Here is a 19581-nt window from a genome sequence, read left to right on the forward strand (position 1 = left end):
CTCTGTTGCCTTTGTCACAAGATTGACTTGGTGATGCTGACTGGCAAGGAGTGATGTGCACCCATGCAGCAAGATGGGCAGGATGCCACCTTTTCAAATCAACAAAAAAGACTTGGAGCTCATTACGCAGCTTAGAAAGCAGGCCAGAGCACTGGCATCTCCTCAAACGTGGCCAATGAAGCCTTTATTGCTCCACCGTTCAGCTTCTTTTGGCACCCATTGCCTTAAAGAGACTTCCAAACAATATCAGAAACCAGGCTAAGAGATGTGGGAAGACCCAGTTCTTGAAATCCAGCTATGGGGGTCTTTATTACTGAGCACTTCAATAGGTTTGCTGTATGATGCCCCCAAGTGTGAAATTTTCAAGTAACTTTAATCTCATTCATCAATAATAAAAAAACTAAGAAATGTCTTCGGACTCAGAATAGTGGGGGAGGGAATATGGTGAAGCTGGCCCTTTAAATACATCATTCTTATTTTCACCATGAATCTCCTCAGGAATACTGTGCACTCGAGGGATGTAGGAACAAGATTTCCAACTTCAACAATCATTCACAGATTACTTCTGCTCTTATTCGACAGAGAGCTCTTACTGCTAATGTGACATCTCTGGCAGCAGGCAGCCCTAGAATCTCACAGTGAAACTGCCATTCTGATCTACATCAATTAGCGTTACATTACGAGTAGGTTTGAAGTTCAGACTTACACTGAGTGGAAACTGGGTGGAGATTATTTGGACTCATTTTAAGTGTTTTAACAGCCAGACAAAAAAATGGAGACTTAACCCTCACCTGTCTTGGTTAGAATTACGTCAATCCCATCGATACTGTTTTGAAAAGTAATGTATTGTAAAGGGCCATAGTAACTTGAAAAATGCAATTTTTAACATTTGTTTCTATAAATGGATTTTATATCTTTCTCTTCTGCAGTAGAACAGTTGGCTCTTTCTTTATGTGATGGCTGCAGTGGATGCTGGGAAAGAGGCAGACAGATTTTTAATTAGTAATGGGTTCAAGGGTAATGGAGAGCGGGCAGCCAAGTGGTGTTGAGGCCGAGATGAGATCAGCCATGATTGTATCAAATGGCAGAGAGGCCCGAGGAGGTGAATTGCTGTCTCTGGCTCCTAGTTCGTAGTTTGTCTGTTCATTCTTTGATGAGATGAGGACGTCGATGCCTGCTTCAGGATAACATGCTAACCATGATCCTCACCAATGGATGCACCACAGACCCAATACAAGTGCAAACTGGGGTCAGGCAGGGTTGTGTCATCGCCCCAACTCTCTCCTCCACCTTCCTTGCCACAACACTCCATCTTGTCTCTGTGAAGCTCCCTGCCAGAGTGGAGCTAACCTACAGGACCAGAGGGAAACTGTTTAACCTTCACCTCTAGGCCAGAGCCAAGACCACCATAACTTCTGTCATCCAGTGCAAGGAGGATGCCTTGCATGTGCACATACTCAGAGGCCGAGCTACAAACCATTGTCAACAAATTCATTGAATCCCTACAGTGGGGAAGTAGGCCATTCGGCCCATTGAGTCCACACTGATGCTCCAAACAGCATCCCACCCAGACCCACCACTGCTGCCCTATCTTTGTAACCCTGCATTTCCCGTCGCTAATCCACCTCGCCTGCACATCCCTGAAACCTATGGGGCAATTTAGCATGGCCAATCCACCTAACCTGCCCATCTTTGGACTGTGGGAGGAATCCAGAGCACCCGGAGGAAACCCACACAGATACGGGGAGAACATGTAAACGCCACACAGACAGTCATCTGAGGTTGCTATTGAACCTGGGTTCCTGGTGCTGTGAGGCAGCAGACCTAACCACTGAGCCACTGTGCCACCTGGATTTATCGAGACGCAGGAGAGAATGGGCCTCAGACTCAACATCGGCAAAGCGAAGGTTCTCTACCAGCCTGTTGCTGCCAACCACCACTGGCACCTGACCATCACAATTCACAGCCAGCCCCATTACAGTGGGCATCTTTTCCCATATCTCAGGAACCTGCACTTAGTGCAAGCAGACATTAGCGATGAAAACCAACTTTGGCTCCAACATGCCAATGCAGCCTTTGGATGTCTGAGGAACAACATGTTCAAAGTCCGAGACCTCAAACACAGTATCAAGTTCATGGTCTACAAAGCAGTCATGGTCCCCATCCTCCTGTATGCATTAGAAATGTACAGCAGACACCTCGAATCCCTGGAGAGCCATCACCAGTGCAGCTTTCACAAAATCCTCCACATCCACTGGTATGCTAATGTGAGTGTCCTCTTCCAGGCCAATATCCCCTGTATTGAGGCACTAGTCATATATGGTCAGCTGCACTGGTCACATTGCCTGGATGCCTGACATTGAACCCCCTAAACAAGTGCCTACTCTGACCTCCGCAATGGTAAGTGATCACTAGGAGAGCAGAGCAAATTCTACAAGGACACACTGAAAACCTCTTCCAACAAATGCAACATCCCCACTGACACTTGGGAATCGCTTTTGCCCTGGAACTCTCAAACTGGAGAAGAAGCATCCATGAAGGTGCCAACCATTTTGAGCGTCACTGAATGGAGTACTTGGAGGTCAAGTACAAAAAGCAGAAAGAGTGTGCAGAATCCGGAGTGTTCCACCCGCCCACCTAACACACCACCAACCTCTCCCTGTGGCAGAGTCTGCAGCTCCAGAATTGGACTCTTCAGCCACCACATGTAAGCAAGTTACTTTCGAACCTGAGGGACTGTCAAAGAGAAAGAAGAGTCCAGTAGCTACCATAAACCATCACCACCGCCAGTAAGGTTTCAAAACTAAGATGAGAAGATTTTTATTAGTCTAGGGTTAAAGAGGATGTGGAACTAGAGTAGAAATTGGACTGGGGTACAGAACAGCCATCACCTAATTGAACGGCAGAGCGAGTTTGGGGAACTGAATGATTTACTGCTCCTGTATTTCAGTAACCCTTTGTGATATTGTTTGAACAACTTATTTAGAAGCCTGCTGAATGGTGCAACTTGGTGCATTCACCGAATATAGCAGACTGAAGGGTGATATAACTGAGGCATTTAGAGTGATAAAAAGATTTGTACAATAGATTCAGAGAAACTAATTACTCTGCTGAGGGAACACAGAATAAAAGAATCAGACTATTCAGCACTGAAATCAGAAAGGACATTTTCACACAAGGGCTGACATGGTCTTCTCTCCCCCTAAACAAGCTGGGACTGCACTGTCAACTGAAATGCTCAAGACTCAGATTGACTTATAAGCAGTTGAGGGCAATAGAATGAGAAGGGCCTTAGTTTGCTTTAAACATTAAAATATTTTTGTGGGAGCTCTGCGCCTAATGGGGTCCACGTTGGCTTTGCACAATGGATGCCAGTTCAGACAATTTTTATTTCCATCATATATCAGGAGAAATGCAAAGAAATGAAAGTAGGGAGAGATGTAAAATGGGCTGCAGAAAGGTAAAATTACTCGCAAAGTGCATCCACAGTTGGCACCTCAGTGGGGAATGATGTTGGTAGATGCATCTCCTGGAAAAAGGTGCAGCCTTAATATGTCTTCCTGAACACTGCTCATTGCTGTAAACACTGGACAGTGCAATTAACAGTAAGTCCATCAATAAACCACAAGATATTGATGAACCCTTCAGCATCATTGGCTCCTGTATGTTTTCTTTATTCAAAACAGAAGAGCCGTAGACTTCTGAATGGACCTCTCAAATTTTAAACCTGACGTTGATCTTTCTTTTTGTGCACTTTCTTTGTAGCTGTAACTTCGTATTCCTCGCTCTGTTCTGTCACCCTATGATCTTTGTATTTTATGATCTGTCTGTAGTGCATGCAAAACAAAACTTTTCACTGTACCTATGTACATGTAACAATAATAAATCAAATTATAGAGTCATACAGCATGGAAACAGACCGTTCGGTCTAACCAGTCTGCGCCAGCCATAATACCAGACTAAACTGCCACCTGCCTGCACTTGGCCCATATCCTTCCAAACATTTCTTATTCATGTACTTATCCAAATGTCTTTTAAATGTTGTAATTGTACCCACATCCACCACTTCCACTGGAAGTTCATTCTACACATAAACCATTCTCTGTGTAAAAAAAAACTGCCCCTCATGTTAAAAATATGCCCCCTAGTCTTGAAATCCCCCACCCGAGGGAAAAGACACCTGCCATTCACCTTTTCCATACCCCTTATGATTTTATAAACCTCTATAAGGTCACCCCTCAACCTCATACGCTCCAGTGAAAAAGTCCCAGCCTCTCCAGCCTCTCCTTATAACTCAAACCCTCCATTCCCAGCAACATTCTGGTAAATCTTTTCTGAACTTTCTCCAGCTTAATAATATCCTTCCTATAACACAGTGACCAGAACTGGACACAGTACTCCAGAAGAGGCCACACCAATATCCTGTACAACCTCGACATGATGAGAGAGATTCTTGTGTGGAATTACACTCTGATTTAATTTCCACTGCATACTATCGTTAGTTCACTGGTTAACCTGTTTGCGTCAAAATGCTGTTTATTTAATGCACATGTTATCTCCAAACTGCTTAATTTTTATGTAAAAAATAGCAAGTCGGAATCAACATACTGTTTTAATCACGGGTTAACAATAATGTTTAACTGTTTTAGAAAGTGCAGTTGTGAATTTAACAGAAAAGCTGATATGGTAACTGATGTGATAAAAATAGCATATGGAGCAAATTGAATCCCCTTGCACCATTATTAATAGATGGAGAAGCAATAGTTCCTAGAATTTCTGTTTAATTTGACTGACTTAGTTGCATTTGAAAGCTTACAGCTATAAAGATAAAATTTCCATCACAGCTGTCACTATTTCTAGCACACCTTTTTGTAAAGGTCCTACCTTTCCTCTCTTGATGGTGATAATTCCCTGCTGGAATATTGATTCAGAGGTGAAGGGTGTCCTCCAGGAGTTTGTCAAAGTGACCATTATTCTTCATGTGGATGTCTTGCTCATGGGTATGAGAAGCTTAAGGCATCTCAGCCACGTCCAGTCTTATCTTCGGCCAGTGCCAGATAGAATTCCAGCAGGAACTGCTGGATAATGATATAAAGTGGGAAAATTATGTCCATTCCCTTCCCCCTGGGACCCTGAAAGCTGGCAACACCAGACTGCCAGCCACTACAGTCCCAAGTTACATCCGCTTGCTGCTACTGGTAATGTAGAGCTCAGGCTCAAATCCAGTGGGCTGACAGTGAGATATTGGAGCCAGGCAGCATCTTCACTCATTCTGCTAGAAAATGTGCTGGTTCAGGTGCCACATTTCTGAGAGAAAGTACAGATAGTGAAGCCCAACACTGTGCCAACCTATGGTGCCTGCATTGGCACACAAATAAGGAAAGAAGCCAGTGCTCTTGAACTATGTACTGAGTATTTATTTGTAATTGGTTATAATAGAGATCAGCACTAGTTGTGGTATTTGAAGAAATGAGAGGTGATTTGTCTATAAATACTTGCAGAGATATGATCTGCCCCTTTAAGAAATGGGGTAACTGTGGCATCCATTGGAAAGCATTATGGATTATAAAGAATTCCAGATGATCTTGCTAATTCCACATGGGTATATGCACCCCATTGGTCCTTGCTGACTTTGCTTTCCAGCTTGTCAAAAGGGAGTTGAATATATACTTGAGCAGGAAATATCCACAAGTTGATTGGGAAAGACTGGAGAGATGGACTAATTGGTTAGCACAAACTGATGAATTGAACGGCCATTTCCTGTGATTTATAATTCTAAAAAGGTGAATACCAAAGCCTCTTCGCGTGCAGTGAAAACAGCAGCTCTGTTATTCTGGGAAGCCCAGGAGGGTGTTGAGGCTGTACTGTAACCCTGCCTCCAGTTGTTGCAATGTGCAAAGTGTTATTTCAAGATACGAGGGTTCCATTGGACACAAATTCTAGTTGTTGTGTGAGAATCTTTGCCTGCATTTTGTTTTGTCATTGTGTTGTGTACTGTCGTCATATAATCATACTGTTGTATTGTGTAACATTGGTCTTCAAATTTTCCTTCCACGCTTCATTCCCATTCAATTGAAGGTAGCACAATTAATAGCCAAGAAGCTGAAGGCAGTGCGAATGCTCCAGGGGAGACTGGGATTGAGCTGTGTGAACCTGTATGAATGCATATATTGCTGGCAACCATACTCCATGTACACACTGAGATCATAAAACAGTTCTTGTGGGGCTACACAGACTACTGAACTAAGCATCAGTAACCAAATGCGGTGTGAATTCTGTGTATAATCAGTAGTTCTGAGGTGCATGTTGGTCAGTGGTTAACAATATGAAGACACTGTTCCCGCTGAATAATGCAGCGTTTTTGATACAGATTTGGTCGAATGAGTATCTCACACTGCAAATGCTGGTACAAGTGGAATTTAACACACAATGCTAAGAGCCTTGTAGTTTGTAATGGCTATTTGGCAACCCTCGTCTCTTAACTGCAATGCTTGTGGAGCTGTACATGAATGTGAGAACCCAGACACTGGAAACAAAATATATGGGAGTTCACTTTTAAAATGAAGACTCCAGCTATTTTCATTTCAGTGTTTTCAGTGATGTGTATGTGAGGGTTGTGAAGCAATGCATGGGCACAGAAACAGGCTCATGTGGTGTATAAACAACAGCAAAGACCAGCTGGGCTGAATAGCCTGTTCCTACGGTCTAAATTCTACATTATATGTAACAAGTAATGTCTGCATATTAAAAACGCCAGTCTGCTAAACTAATTGGCACATTTCACCAATTGAATTAATTAACGTTCCGAGTAAAACAATCCTTCATTCACCCATCTTGTTTGGGTTGGGAAATGGACAGTAAACCAGTGGCGTCATAGATTCCAAGCATTGTTGGCTAGTTATGTTTCCCAACCCCCTGCCAGGATTTCCAGAATAATTATCTGTTGATGCTCCACTCTGTCTAACTGGCTCTTTGGAAGAGACATCCAATTAGTTCCACTCCCCTACTCCTCCCATAATCTTTCAAACCTCCTTTTATTTTTGATTCATGTGCATTCAGTTCCCATTTGACAATCAGAAGAGCAAAGCCCGAGTGGAATAAGAGAGTGAAAGTACCCAATGAGAGACTGGCAGCCTTGTGAGCAAAGCAGACTAATTTGAGAGATAGTAGGAACTGCAGATGCTGGAGAATCTGAAATAACAAGGTGTAGAGCTGGATGAACACAGCAGGACAAGCAGCATCATAGGAGCAGGAAGGCTGATGTTTCAGGCCTGGACCCTTCTTCAGAAATGGGGGAGGGGAAGGGGGTTCTGAAATAAATAGGGAGAGAGGGGGAGGCGGATAGAAGATGGATAGAGGAGAAGATAGGTGGAGAGGAAACAGACAGGTCAAAGAGGCGGGGATGGAGTCAGTAAAGGTGAGTGTAGGTGGGGAGGTATGTGGATTTCACAAGCTTCAAAATCTCCCCTCCCCCTACCGCATCCCAAAACCAACGCCCAGCTCCTCCCCGCCTCCCTAACCTGTTCTTCCTCCCACCTATCCCCTCCTCCCACCTCAAGCCGCACCCCCATCTCCTACCTACTAACCTCATCCTGCCCCCTTGACCTGTCCATCCTCCCTGGACTGACCTATCTCCTCCCTACCTCCCCACCTACACTCACCTTTACTGGCTCCATCCCCGCCTCTTTGACCTGTCTGTTTCTTCTCCACCTATCTTCTCCTCTATCCATCTTCTATCCGCCTCCCCCTCTCTCCCTATTTATTTCAGAACCCCCTTCCCCTCCCCCATTTCTGATGAAGGGTCTAGGCCCGAAACGTCAGCCTTTCTGCTCCTATAATGCTGCTTGGCCTGCTGTGTTCATCCAGCTCTGCACCTTGTTATTGCAGACTAATTTGAGATGCCTATTGATAAGGCCATAGCTAACTCACCTTGTAAAAAGACAAAACTCATCTGGGAAAGTAATTTGCCAACAGCAGTAATTAGGCTGTCACCACATGTGTGTGGCATGTGCATTCGGACTCTCCATGTCTATCAATGTGTCTATGGGTGAGATAATGAACAAAGTGGAAGGAAATCTTCTTTTGCAACACTTACCTTTCAAAAGAAAGGACTGAATTTGAATCAGAAATTCCATCATGGTAGCCAAAGGGTTATTGGGCATTCTTCATGCTCTACCCCAAATAGAATGGACTTCCGAATTAAAAAATGATACCTCTCTGTTACGTTGTTGCCATGTTAGGGAGGCGATAGCCTAGCGGTATTATCGCTAGAATATTATTCTAGAAATTCAACTTAATGTCTGGGGACCCGGGTTCAAATCCCACCACAGCAGATGTGGGAGTTGAACTCAATACAAAAAGTCTGGAATTGAGAATCTGCTGATGACCATGAAACCATTGTTGATTGCTAGAAAATTCCATCTGGCTCACTCGTGTCTTTCAGGGAAGGAAACCTGCCATCCTCATCTGGTCTGGCCTACATGTGACTCCACAGCAATGTGGGTGACTCTCAACGGCCCTCTGAAATACCCACTCAGTTGTATCAATTGCTACAAAGTCTCAACAAAGCGACCCACAGCATATGGACTGCAACGGTTCAAAAAGGCAGCTTATCGCCTTCTCAAGGGGCATCTAGGGACAGGCAATAAATGCTGGCCTACACAGCAAATGTCACGCCCCATGAATAAATTACAAAAAAGGCCCAAACCTTTAGAAATGCTAAATCGGACTTCTTCAAGATTGAATTGGCATAATCTCACACATCAGAACTGATGAGGTTGCTTTCAAAAGTTTACCAAACTTCTATCTGTGTCACTTGCAGAGTGCTACACTGCTAATGGTGCTGACTACAGAGGCTGCCAGAATCGAACCTCGCACCAGGGAGGAAAGCCCTGCTTGTATTGGAACGAAACCTTCCAGCACCCTTACAACACCCTCAAGTACCCCAACGGAGAAGGAGGCCTTGGGAATCACAACTATTGCAGGTAACAAATGGACTATGTTAACCCATTGAGCCGCTTTCCCCTTTCATATGTGGAGGTTTCTGAATCAGACTGGTTTCCTACAGCAGTGGGAGCTTAGGGTCAGGAGGGGCCCACTTTGCTTCACACACCCATACTAATTAGATTGCAGCTAATATGTACCTTGATTCCCATTTATCCACCTTTAGTTCCTACCCTTTAGTAGTGACTGCGAATGTTGTAATGGGTAAATCATTCCCTGTCTCCTTAAAGCCTGTAGCTGATCAGCCCAGCATCCATCACTGAACACATTCATTTCCTCCAATACTGACATACAGTGGCAGCAGCTTAAACCACACATATGCAAGAGACACTGCTGCACTTTGCCAAGGCTTCCTTTCCAGCACTTTTCAAATCTGCGACCTCTACCACCCAGAAAGAGGAGGGCAGCAGAGTAACACCTCCAGACTGCCCAAGGCCTGTGCACTATCTACAAGGCACAAGTCAGGAGAGTGGTGGAATACTCCCCATTTGCCTGGATGAGTGCAACTCCCAGATGTTTGATATCGTCGAGGTCAAAGCAGCCCGCTTGATTGGCACCGCGTCCACAAGCATCCATTCCCTCCACAATCAACTCTCAGTAGCAGCAGTGTGTACCATTTATAAGATGCACCACAGAAATTCACCAAAGATTCTTAGCATGTTCTAAAGCAATGACCACTACCATCTAGAAGGACAAGGGCTATGGCTACATAGGAAAAGCACCACATTTAAGTTCCCATCCAAGCCACTCACTATCCTGACTTGGAAATATATCACCGTTCCTTTCACTGTCGCTGGGTCAAGATCCTGGAATTCCCACCTTAGCAACACTGTGGGTCTGTTTACAGCACATGGACAGCAACAGTTCAAGAATGCAGCTCATCGCAGCCTTCTCAAGGGCAACTAGGACCAGGAAATAAATGCTGGTCCAACCAGTGATGCCTACATCCCATGAGTGAATAAAACAATACATGGGAGCAGCATCATCTACAAATTCCCTCCCAGGCCAAAATTATCCTGATTTGGAACTATATTGCTGTCCCTTCGTTTTCACTGGGTCAAAATACTTCCTAGCAGCACTATGAGTGTCCCTACACTGCCTGGATTGCAGTAATTCAAAAGGTCAGCTCACCAACACCATCTCAAGGGCAATTAGGGATGGCCTAACCAACGTCACCAATATTCTGTGAAAGAATAAAGATTAATATCCTCAGCAAAACTCTGTCAATATCAGTTTTAAAATGTTCATTTGATCCAGGTTTCAACAGCTTTTTAAAAGAACAGGATTCCAGATTCCCACTCCCTGTGTGTGTGATGAAATACTTCCTGACGTTACTGGTAAAAATGATGTTTTGTTAGCTCCAGATGAGTAAGTGAGTTTTAAGTACTGACAGATGCCGGAAGTTTAAAGTAAGGAAGGAAAATGCTGGAACATACAAACATATGAATTAGAAGCATGAATAGGGTAGGCCATTTGGCCCCTTGAGCCTGCTCTGAATTCAATAAAATCATGGCTGACTTGACTGTGGCTTCAACTTTCAACTCTAATTTCCGGCCTACCCCCTATAGCCTTTGAATCTCTTGTCTCTCAGGAACGTATGTATCTCCGGTTTAAACCTATTCAATGACTCTGACCCCCCCCAGTAGGTTTTCTGCAGAACAGAATTCCAGACTAATGCCTGGTACAACTGCAGCAAAAAGATTTAATTGCCTTTGCAATAACATGCTATTTGCCTTTCAAATTACTTGCTGTACCTGTATTCTAACTTCTCGTGATTACTGTACAACTACCCAATCCCTCTGCAATCTCAGAGCTCTGCAGTCTGTCTCCATTGAAATAGTATACTGCGTTACTTCTCTTTCTGCCAAAGTGAACAAATTCACATTTTGCCACGTGCACCACATTTGCCATTTTTTTCCTAATCCCTCAACATATCTGCATTCCTTTGCAATCTTCCTATATCGTCATCAAAACTTACAGTTGTATCTATCTTTGCATCACCAGAAGATATGGCAACTATATACTCAGCTGCTTCATCTGAGTCATTGATGTAAATCATAAATAGTTATGGCCTCAACACTGATCCCTGTCACACTCTACTAATTACAGCCTGCCAATTGAAAGTTACCCATTTTCCCTGCTTCCTGCTAGCTAACTAATCTATCCATGCTAATATGTTAACCGTATATTAGGAGCTTCTTTTGTAGTGAACAGTTGATGTGGAACCTTATCAAATGCCTCTTGGATATCCATGTACACCACATCTACAAGCTCTTCTTTATCAATATTACTTGTCACTTTCTCAAAGAAAGTCTAATAAGCTAGTTAAACCTGGTTTCCCCTTCACAAATCCATGTCGACATTGCCAGATTGTATTGACGTTTTCAAAGATGATAGATGTTTGGCTCACTGGCTTACACTGTGCTGCTTTCTGTCTCCCTCCTTGCTTGAATAGAGGGGTGTTATTCACTATTTTCCAAACCTTTCCAGAATCTAGTGAATTACAGCCGATATATCTACTGTCTCAGCAGTCACTACTTTGAAGAGCCCACCATAAAGTCGGTTATAACTTGGGGGCTTGTCAACCTTTTGATTTAAGTAGTTTTCAAAGCACTCATTCCGTGGTGATTGTATTTGCATGTTGTTGCTCTTTCATTTTCACCGCTTGATCCTCAAGTATTTCTGGGAGGCAAACAATTGTGCCATTTCTTCCGTCTACATATTTCCCATTGTTAATTTCTCAGATTGACTTTTCAGAGAACCCTCACTCACTATAGTTACTCTTTTCCCTTTTAAATACTTTCAGAAATTCCTACTGTTTTTATATTTACAGTTGGTTTTCACTGATACTCTTAATTTCTCCCTCTGTATATGTTTTTAGTAATTCTTTGCTGACTTTAGAATTTCTGTGCAAGCGTCTGGACACCACTCATTTTTACAGAGTTGCATACTTTTTCAGTCAATTTGATAATATCTTTAATTTCCTTGGAAAGCCATGGACTGCGTATCCTTCTCCTAAAATCGTTCTTTCTCATTATAATGAATTCTCGTGGAGTGTTAGGAAATATCTTCCTTAAATGGATGCCAATCCACGACTGCTACATACCCTTTAGCCTAACTTCCCAATTCTGCTTTCATATCCTTTTAATTGCCTCTAAGTGAAAAGCTGTAATCTTAGACCCACAATTCACATCCTCAAACTAAATGTAACATTCTATCATGTTACGATTGCTATTATCTGAATTGATTAATTAATTCTGTCTCATCACACATGATCAGGCCTAAAACAACCTGCTCTTAGATTAAGTCTAGTATATAATGTTTTAAGAAATTGTCCTAAAAACAGTCTATAGATCTATCTTCCAGGCTACTTTTGCCAAGCTGATACATCCAATTTATATGTAGGTGAAAATCACACATGATTATTGTCAAACTTAAGATCCTGATTAACTACAAGATAGAGTAATGTTGTGGGTGTAGCTTATGGGACCCCTAAATAACCTTTTACTTTTGCTACTCTTACCTGCACTCATTCCACATTTTAATCTTTATAAGCTAAAGTCATCCCTTAAACATCATGGAATTGATATGGCGCAGAAAGAAGCTATTTGAACATAATGTCTACAAAGACTCTTTTAAATGAGCATTACACAATTATAAGAATAAGGAGCAGCGGTAGACTAATCAGCCTCTTGAACCTGCTCTGCCATTCAATAAGGTCCTGTCTAATCTGATTGTCACCCCAGCCTAACTCTGATAACCTTTCACTCCCTTGCTTATCAAGAATCCAGTTACCTTTGTCTAAAAATATCGAAGGACTCTGTTTCTACCACCTTTCCACAAAAAGAGTTTGAAAGAATTACAAGGCTCTGAGAGAGGGAATCTCACCTCATCTCTGACCTAAATGGACAACTCCTGGTTTTTAACCCCTGGTCCTAGGTTCTCCCATGACAGGAAACATCCTGTCCACATTTATCCTGTAAAAATCCTTCAGGATCTTCAATATTTCAATCAAGTCACCACTTTATTCTTTTAAACTCCATTGGGTTCAAGCCTAGTCTGTCGAATCGTTCCTCATAAGACATTCCACCTATTCCAGGCATAAATCTAGTAAACCTTCTCTGAACTGTTTCCAAAGCATTTATATCTTTCCTTCAATAAGGTGATCAATACTCTGCAACATACTCCAGATGTGGATCTGCCGAAGTCCTGTACAACTCCAGCATAACCTTTCTACTTTGGAATTCTATCTCCCTAATGATAAATTATAGAGTTCTATTAGCTTTGCTAATTACCTGTGTACTCACCTTCTGTGAGTAATGCAGAAGGACACCCTGATTCCTCTGCATGTCAGAGTTCTGCAATCTCTCACCATTTCGCTGATATCATTCCTTTCCATTCTGCCTGCCAAAATGGAGAATTTAACACTTTGCCACATTATGCTTCATTTGCCTGATTTTTGCCCAACTATTTAACCTATTTATATTACTCTACAGTATCCTGATGTCTTTTCACAACTTACTCTTCCTGTATTTGTGTCATCAGCAAGTTTGGAAACCATACGTCTGTCCCTTCATCCAAGTAATTTATATAAATCGTTAACATTGAGGTCCAAGCACTGATCTCTGTTGCACACTCATTATTAGGCTTGCCAACTTGAAAATAACCCAGTAATGCCTACTCTACTTTCTATTAGCTAGGCGATTTTCTAACCATGCCAAAATGCTACCCCAGTCCAGCACGAGCCTTTACTTCCTCCAATAACATTTGATTTGGCACATATCACTTCTGGAAATCCAAATACAATGCATACAATAGAGATAACAAGGTGTAGAGCTGGATGAACACAGCAGGCCAGGCAGCATCAGAGGAGCAGGAAAGCTGATGTTTCGGGTCTGGACGCTTCTGATTCCCTTTTATCTTCAGCACATGTTATCTTTTCAAGTAACTCCATAAATTTATTAAATGTGATTTCCCTTTTACAAACTCATGTTGACTCTGCCTTATGACCTTGAAGTCATCAAAGTGCCCTGCTGTAAGTTCTTTGATAACAACTTCTAACATTTTCAGTTTTGGATGAATGCTAGCCTTCATTAACTAGGCAAACTCCATCACCTTCTCTGAGCTTCTCGTCCTTTCCAAATGTCAAGAACCCTTGGATATTCAGGTCTTGGTAACCTTGCATCTACGATTCTGTAATGATTATCATATCTATTTATTGCTGTTTCAGCTGACAATTCACCTATTTTGCCATGAATACTGCGTAAGAACCTTTAGTTCTGTCTTTTTACTACTTTTGCAAACTCTGGCCATATCTGCCAGGCATGCAGAACCTACTCCTGCAGCAGATGATGGGGATTGATTTCACAGAGGATCTCCAGGAGGTGAAGAGCCAGCAAGCCTCGCTCTTTGCCTCGGAGGCCTCCAGGATAATCGTCCAGTCCAGGGTTTACACCGTGGAGCAGGATGAGACACGCTCGCGTTTCTTCTTCCAGAAGGTACACAAGGAGAGCTCTGCGCTCAGCAGCCTGAAGGAAGTAAATGGCTTGGTAACGTCATCCCAGCCTGACATCCTGAGGATCAGCCAATCCTTTTATGCCAGTCTGTATGACCCGAAGCCCACAGACAAAGTGGTCTCCCAGTTGTTCCTATCCTCTCTCATGGAGGTCTTAGACAACAGCACAAAGGAGAAGCTGGACCAGCTGTTATCTCCGGATGCACTGACCAAGGCCCTTGTGTCCTTAGAAAAGAATAAAACCACCAGAAGCGACAGCTTACTGACTGAGTTGTATTCAGCTTGTGGATCTTGATTGGTCAGGACCTGCTGGAGTTGTATGACTGTATTGCTTCTGGCACGTTGCGTGCGAATCCATGAGGAAAGGTATTATCACCCTCATCTACAGGCGGAAGGGGGAGAGGGAGGCAATTAGAAATTGGTGACCAATTTCGCTACTGAATGCAGATTATAAAATGCTGTCTAAGGTCATTGCTAACCGGATCAAGTCTGCTTTCGGATCAGTGATGTTCCCCAACCAAACCTGTGCTATACCGGGCAGGCTGATCGTTGAGACCCCTTGTGCTCCTCAGGGATATGATTGGCTCTGTGCAGGACAAGGGGGTGGATGCCTGCCTCACTGGCCTGGACCAAGAGAAGGTCTTTGACAGGATTTCACACCCTACATGTGGGACATGCTCTCCAAAATGGGCACTGGGGAGGGAATCTGCAATTGAATCCGTCTGCTGTACGCTAACATCATTAGTGCAGTCTCAATCAAAGGGTGAGAATCAGAAAGCTTCCCAATCAGATCTGGAGTCAGGCTGGGCTATCCACTCCCTCCTGCCTTGCTTGTATGTTGTATAGAGCCCTTTGCTGAGCCCATTAGGAAGGGTGCGAGCATGAAAGGGGTGACTATTCCAAGCAGTGGAGGCTGGCATGTCAAAGCCTCCCTGTACATGGATGATGTTGCTGTTTTCTGCTCAGATCCGCTGTCCGTGTGCAGGCTCATGAGCAACCAGTTTGAACTGGCCTTGGGAGCCAAGGTAAATTGAGGCAAGAGTGAGACCATGTCATTTAGGAACTGGGCCAACTGATTCTTTATCCCCTTCACCATTAGGGCAGACTACCTGATGGTGCTGGCAATATGGTTCCAAGGGGCTGGGGCAGGCGCAAAAACATGGGAGGAGCATATCGCCAAAAGGAAGCAGAAACTGGTATTTTGAGAGCACTGCTTCCTCTCCTTGGTGTGTAAAAACCTGGTCATCAGGTATGAGGTACTCTCTGTTGTTGTACATGGCACAGGTCTGGCGCATTTCTAGAACCTGTGTTATTACAGTCATCCGAGCCATCTTCCACTTCATCTGGAGGTCTGCGATGGACTGTGTCTGCAGGGAAACCATGTAAAAACTCTAGATAATTGGGGGGGAAGAACATACCCAACCCTGACCTCATCCTGATGGCCACCTTTATTTTTGGATGCATCCAGGTGTGTGTAGATCCTCAGTACACACACACCAAGTGACACCACGTACTGAGGTACTACCTGTTCCCGGTGTTGTGAATGATGGAACTGACCTTGTTGCTGGGGAATGCTCCAAGTAGTTGGAACCATGCTGCATCACCTGTCCTTCATAAAGAAATTTGCAAAGACAAACACCTTTGATGACAAGACCATCAGGAAGTGGTCAGCATGTAGGATCCTTGAGACCCTGCAGGAAAAGGAGAGGGTGGATCCTGTTGCGTGGTTCCCTGTGCAGACTGTCAAAGTCATTTGGCAGAATGCCTCATCGCAAGAACTTTCCAACAAGCACCAAGACATTGCTTGGCTGGTGGTGAGAGGGGCACTACCTGTGAGATCCTTCATGTATGCCAGGACACTCTGCACCACCGCACGCTGGCCTCATAGAGGCTGCGGGGAGGGGTTGGGGGTGTCGAGGGACTGTTACCCATCTCCTTCTGGAATGTGCCTTTGCAAAGGAAGTCTAGAGAAAGATGCAGTGGATTTTGTCGAGTTTTGTCCCAAGCAGCTCTGTAACGTGGGACTCTGTGGCCTACGGTCTATTCCCCAGGATGCACATCGAGACAAACATCGACTGCACCCGGAGAACCATCAACTTGGTGAAAGATGCTCTTTGGTCTGCCCGAAACTTGTTGGCCTTTCTGAGCAAGGAGTTGACCTGGACCGAATGGCCCAGGACTATGTCCTGAGTGATGCACTAAAGCTTGGGCCAGCTGCCACGAAGGTGCAGTGGGGAAAGTGCACCATCTGAGGTCTTTCTGCCAAAGTTGAATGGGGGTCCATTCAGTTATTGGACCCTCCCAGCACCTTCAACAGAATGTTCTTTGTCATCATCGAATGCTCTGAGGTTAGATAATCAGTTTTGGAACAATAAGAGAGATTCCTCCATGTCACAGCGACACACCCCTGCAATTAGATCAACATAAAATGTGTTTAAAAATTGGACTTTAAAAATGCCTAAATTCTACCTTCAGCCTCAGTGACTAATGCCAATAAATTGCCTTTCTTTTTTCCCTGTGATTGTAATAGCTTGTGAATATTGATGAGACAATAAATTATGCACAAAGACTGGTGATTTTGAAATCAATGCAGCGTTGGACTTGCTCGAAGGGGGTACATCAAAACCGAGGAAATAGTAAGCATTTCTAACGCAATAATCTTTAGGGGAACTGCTCATTAAATAGAGATCAATTAACCAATAATGCTGACTATCAGAAAGTGCATTCAATAAAGATTATTAAGCAAGAAACTTATTCCACACTGTTCTCTGGACTAAACTGTATATATAGTGTTTAACTTTGCTGTAGAAATTGAACTGAGTTCTCAAATCTTTGCTTGTGGCAATTAATAACAATATTAAAATGAGACTGAGCAAAAAATAACTCCATATCTTTCAACCCTTCAAAATGACATAAAGATCTTCCTAGCTAAATGAATTACATTTTAAGTTGTGTTGTCAGTAAGAACAGTGTGTACAATCATGGTCTCACAAGTGGAAAATAGAATAAGTGGGAACTGACCTTGTTTTTAATGGTTTTACTTGACAGATGATCACTGATGGAGCTCTCTTGTTCTCCTTGATAAAGGGCTGAGAGACATATTTTACCCACTTGTCCAGGCAGAGCGAGTCTCTATTTAAGGCTTAATTGAAATGATGGCAGCTGCAGTAGCACACTGTAATGCTGTGAAAGCAGAAATTGCTGGGAATTACTCAGTGGCCTGGCAACATTTGCGGAGAGAGAATAGAAATCATAGTCATGTTTTTCGGATGCCACCACTGAAAAGCTTAGTTGCTGACCAATGTCCTGTGGCCAGTTAATGGTCTGTGGAGTGTTAACTGGCCAGAGGTGGGCCTTCTGACCTCTCCTGTCTCAGAGAGATATGTCAGTCTTGATTGACATCTGTGGAATCTCTGGTACCAGTCACCATTACTGGGACAACACCAAGTCCCACTGGACAATGCTGTCACAGTCCAAGATACAGATAAGTCCAGGGGATTCTTGGTGGGGCCTGGGGATGAGGCAGTGATAGGGCGGAGGAGGGATTGTGGTTGTGCAGAGCTGGGTGAGGCCTGGGGAGCTTAGGACATACTGTGTGGCACAGGCCTTGGTTGAGAATGTAATTGGCCCCTGTAGGGCCTCAGTCAGGCCAGGTGCACTCTAGGCCTCACCTTTCTCCTCCTCCTGTAACATCAGGGCTAGGTTGGGGCGGAGGTGAAGAACATCTGTAGAATCCACCCCCCCGCCCCGACCCCCATCCACTGCCTGCAAACGTGCCAGAGGGGCACCGCAAAATACTGGGCAACCTTTCAGGTCTGTGACATTCCAGCAAAACTGAGTAAATACTAGAAACCTAATCGGTTTTTGTAGGTGAAAGAACATTGGATAAAGGAAAATCCATGATACAGTGAATGGAAGGAGAAATTAAGTGATGAAGGGATTCTCGGTGTAAGGCCAAAGGGAGTGGCGATGTGAACATGAGAATATATGAAATAGCAGCAGGAGTAGGCTATTTGGCCCCTCAAGCCTGCCTTACCCATTCTATAAGATCAGGGCTGATCTTCCCCAGGCCTCAACTTCTCTTTTTAGTCAGCTTCTCGTTGCTCCCAATTCTCTGGTATTTAAAGAATCTATCTACCTCCTCTTTAAATACTTTCAGTGATTTAGCCCACACTATTCCCTGGGATAAAGAATTCCAAACATTCATTACCCTCTGTGTAAAGAAATACCTTCACATCTCAGTTTTAAATGAATGCCTCCTTATTCTTGAGCTAGGTCCCCGACTTTGAGACACCCCACTAGTGGAAACATCTGCACAACATCTCCCTTGACAAGTCCCACCAGAACCTTGTATGTTCTAATAAGAGCACCCTTCATTCTTCTCAACTTGAATGAACAAAGGCCTAACCTGTTTTGGCATTCTTGATAAGTCAAAAACTTCATCCCAAGAATCAGCTCAGTATATCTCTTTTGGATGACCTCCAATACCAGTATATCCTTTTCTAACTAAGGTGATGTTGAGAAGATGTTTTTGCTAGGGGGTGAGTCCCAAACTAGTTACAGAACCAGGGGACACCTATTTGAAATTGAGGATTGAAGGAATTTCTCCATTCAAAGGGTAGTAAATATCTGGAATCCTGTACCCCGGAGAGTTGTGGAGGCTAGATCACAGAATACGTTAACAGAGGATGTAGAGAGATTTCTGAAATATTAGGCAGTTGAGGTGTATGATGAGCTGGAACAAAAGAGGAGTTGAGCTTTAGGGCAGATCAGCCTAATCATTTTGAATGAAGGGGCAGGCTTGAGGGGCAGAATGGCCTACTCCCACTCTGAATTCTTATGTTATGTTCTATCACCAGTCGATTTAAGCAAGCAACAACCTACAGTTTGCAACACTCAAAATTGTAAGGACGGTTGCAAAAGCCATCTCTATGAGGAATAGCTGAGCTGAAGGTAGTGGCTTAATGTAGACATTACATTACATTACATCCTCCCCAAGATTTGCCAGGGGAAGACGGTGTTAAATTAATTCCGTGTGTTGAACAGTACAGGACTACAGAGTT

General features: G+C 43.6%; 1 protein-coding gene across 2 annotated transcripts in view; it reads left to right on the plus strand.

Annotated features, from left to right (window-relative positions):
* The window catches only part of kremen1 (kringle containing transmembrane protein 1), a 164357-nt gene that overhangs the window by 31133 nt on the left and 113643 nt on the right, over positions 1-19581 (plus strand). For both annotated transcript variants that reach the window (XM_048611475.1, XM_048611476.1), the window contains exon 2: positions 8822-8984. In XM_048611475.1, coding sequence (XP_048467432.1) covers positions 8822-8984 — 163 coding nt within the window. The remainder of the gene's footprint in view (positions 1-8821; positions 8985-19581) is intronic.

This window comes from Rhincodon typus, chromosome 24 (genome assembly GCF_021869965.1).
Source record: "Rhincodon typus isolate 14 chromosome 24, sRhiTyp1.1, whole genome shotgun sequence".
Lineage (NCBI taxonomy): Eukaryota > Metazoa > Chordata > Chondrichthyes > Orectolobiformes > Rhincodontidae > Rhincodon > Rhincodon typus.